At 38.1% G+C, this 3,121-nt stretch overlaps 1 protein-coding gene across 1 annotated transcript; it reads right to left on the reverse strand.

The window, feature by feature from the left end:
- Nucleotides 1-637: 637 nt before the first annotated feature.
- Nucleotides 638-2,633, reverse strand: LOC116176453 (4-hydroxyphenylpyruvate dioxygenase-like). Its single transcript, XM_031495037.1, has 12 exons — nucleotides 2,379-2,633; nucleotides 2,300-2,326; nucleotides 2,192-2,254; nucleotides 2,041-2,145; nucleotides 1,860-1,985; nucleotides 1,721-1,810; nucleotides 1,572-1,672; nucleotides 1,336-1,528; nucleotides 1,171-1,290; nucleotides 999-1,121; nucleotides 838-954; nucleotides 638-792 (listed from the first exon to the last, which is right to left on the reverse strand). Exons 1-12 carry the CDS (start codon nucleotides 2,379-2,381, stop codon nucleotides 718-720), a joined length of 1,143 nt encoding a protein of 380 aa, XP_031350897.1. The 5' UTR covers nucleotides 2,382-2,633; the 3' UTR covers nucleotides 638-717.
- Between the last annotated feature and the right edge of the window lie 488 nt (nucleotides 2,634-3,121).

Here is a 3,121-nt window from a genome sequence, read left to right on the forward strand (position 1 = left end):
TAGGCAGTGCCACGATAATCGCTTGCAAATGTGCCGGTTACTCCATAAAGTATCTGATCATCTATGATGAAGCTGACCAGACAAATGTTTTGTATATGCTTCTTTTCTTAGTAACAATGTTAGTAGGACTTTGGATTCAAGAGTACTACATGGGACAGTTTTCAGAATCATTTTCCTCTCCTGGCGCATTGCAAGCGATTTTCTTTATTTTACGCACCGCTTTAGTAGCCGTCTTTTCCGAGTTTCTATTTAATGAATGGTCTCATGTACACGGTCTGAAGATAGCTGGTGCATCGCTAGGGTTTGTGTTAATTTGCGTCAGTGCGTTGATGCACCCTCTCTTTTCCGACCTTAGCTTTGATGACACTATCATAGCTGATAAATTTCGACCCAAGTAAAGCTACCCTTAGTTTTATTTTTAAGTACATTATAGCAGAAATTTGAATTGTTACAATAAAGGAACCATATAAAGGAAGTTTAAAAAAAGGAATCCGTCGAATATTATTATTTGAATATTTTCTCCAAAGTTGTGCCTTCACGATCCTATACATTTTAGAAAAACGTTTGTTGTGAAAAACACTTGACTTTTTCACTTACGCGTTTTTTCTTCAGAAAGGTAAAAACACAAAAAAAAATCTTCATGTAACAAATATATATATATTTAAAAAAATAAAAATACATTCTTTACGTAGTAACAAATAACATTTATTTCACAACTTACAAATTTCCTCTTCTCTCTTGATCAATTTCAATAGCAGTGAACAAGGTTTTGAAATTTCCAGCGCCAAATCCCTGTTAAATGCGAATTAAACACAGTTGGATAAATTAAAAACTCACATTAAAGTTTCGTCTTTGGATAACCTCCAAAAATACAGTTGGCCGATCCTGCAGGTTCTTGGTGAAAATTTGCAGTAAGTACCCATTCTCGTCGTAGTCAATCAAAAGGTGCAACGCCTAAAAATCTCAAGTGAAGGCACTCGGGCGAATTTCTATTTTACCTGTAACACGCTGATGTCTTCGGCCACTTTAACTTTGCTGTGCTTGAGACGTTCCCTGATCATGTCGTAGTAAGTATCGGGGACTTTGAGAAACTCTACTCCTCTAGTACGAAGGTTTTTCACCTTTGAAAGGAGGTTAGTGTACGATTTACAAACGGGAAAGATCACTTACTGCCGTTATGATATCTTGGGTGTTGAGGGCGATGTGTTGCACGCCACCTCCTCCGTAGTAGTCCACGTATTCCTGGATTTGACTTTTCTTCTTACCATTGGCGGGCTCATTGATTGGCATCTAGAAGATGAGCTGCAGAATCGGGCAACGCGCCTACGTGCTTACCTTGATGGTCTCATCCCAGTTGGCCATAACGATAGATCTTAAAGCTGAATATTCGGTGTGGATTTGCGAGTCGTCCACTGACCAGAACCTGTGAAACTGCAACATGGTCTCGTACCATTTAGCAACTGGTTCCATGTGCAAGTCTGGTTGGTTACCCACGATGTGGTCGATAAAGTCTAATTTTGTGGTGGGTCTGAAAGGTGTACTGTAGCTAAGATCGACGGTTGGACACTTACAATAGCTTGTTAACGGGATCAGGTGTGAGTTTCTCATATGAAGGTAGAAAATCGCCTTTGTACGCGCTTTTATCGATGAGGGTGTGCGTGGTGTCTCCATACTGGAATTAGGAGGTTAGCATAGGTATACCTTGGTGTTACTGACAAACCGTTTGAACAGTGGCGAATTTTACGGTTCCATACTCATCGGATTCTTTCCATATGTCACGAACCACTTTTGCTCCTCTTTGCTTGGCAACCTAAAAGGTGCATAATTAGAATTTGTGGCAAATCAGTGTAGCTGGTTACCCGAAGGATGTTGTCGAGGTCTTCCACTTCAAAACTAATGTCTTTTACGCCATCCCCGTGTTTTACGAGGTGCGCGTTCATTTCTTTCTGCGTTTCCTCATAGGGCGAAACGAAAACGAATATGATCTACAAATTCACTCACATGCATTCATTTTTTTTATCAATTGCTCTTAGTACCTACCTTATTTTGTTTGACAGCGTGCGCGGCGTACTCCCGATTTCCGGTCTCTAATCCTTTGTAAGCGAATGGTTGAAATCCCATACGGGTTACAAAGTAGCTGGATGCCTAAACTTCGTGTTAAAAATCGTTAGTCCATTACGCACTTTCTCACCTGTTTCGCGTTTCCCACATAAAAGGTTACATGATGGAAACTTAAAAATCGACCCAGTTCAGGCTAAAAGAGCTGATTAATGAGGGCGTGCGTTAAAATATAACTCACCTTAGGCCCTTTATCCGTATACGTCGTCTGAAACAAAGCATGTCAATTTCATAGGCAAATTTAAGAGTTAGGTACATACCATCGTAATCGCTTACACTTAAAATCTTCAACTGGTTGATATTGCGTGTTTCGCATAGTTTATATAATCTCGGATTAACAAGTTTATCAGCTTTAATTTAAGGTATATTAATTAGGTGAATATATTAAACTTCTTTGATTACCCGTTTTACTCCCAAGGCAATCTAGGCGATATATTGCATTTTTCACTAGAACATTCTGATACTGGAGGTGTGTTCGTATAACTGTTGGTTTTATTTCAGATTTAATTAAATGAATATTATTAGGGATTTCTTGCACGAATTTTCTTTATTCAGCAACTTGCTTTCAAAATGAAGCTTTTGTAGGGCTTTATACAGTCATACTGGATCAAATAATAAGGTAGTTTGTATACAGTATAAAAAATGATTTGGAAATGAAATTGAGAAAGTTTGAGTGATGTAGTGCCCGGAATCTGTTGCTACTGAATGCGATTATTCAACACTTAAGCATTCTGAAAACCAAGTACTCGCTTCCTGTCGAAACATTTGGATTTGGTATCATTTGGTACCATTGTTTGCTAGTTTTCATGTTACCTTCTAAATTCTTTTAAGCCTTTTTTTATTGAGGTGAAAAAATAGGTAGTCAGTTTTTGAACACAGCAATATAACATCTATACCACTGTAACTGGCTAACTTATAGGGCGCTCCTAAAATAAAATTAATTTCTACGTCACTGGTAAAAATTTACCGTAACAATGCATGTTTTGCAATGAAATAATTTATA

This window comes from Photinus pyralis, unplaced genomic scaffold (assembly GCF_008802855.1).
Source record: "Photinus pyralis isolate 1611_PpyrPB1 unplaced genomic scaffold, Ppyr1.3 Ppyr1.4_LG7, whole genome shotgun sequence".
Classification (NCBI taxonomy): domain Eukaryota; kingdom Metazoa; phylum Arthropoda; class Insecta; order Coleoptera; family Lampyridae; genus Photinus; species Photinus pyralis.

Bases quoted from the DNA above. Each gene is read 5' to 3' on its own strand.
- LOC116176453 (XM_031495037.1), bottom strand. The intron at 1,986-2,040 runs GTAGGTACTAAG...GTGAATTTGTAG, and splicing joins ACGCTGTCAAACAAAATAAG to ATCATATTCGTTTTCGTTTC. The intron at 1,291-1,335 runs GTAAGCACGTAG...CTCATCTTCTAG, and splicing joins ACTGGGATGAGACCATCAAG to ATGCCAATCAATGAGCCCGC.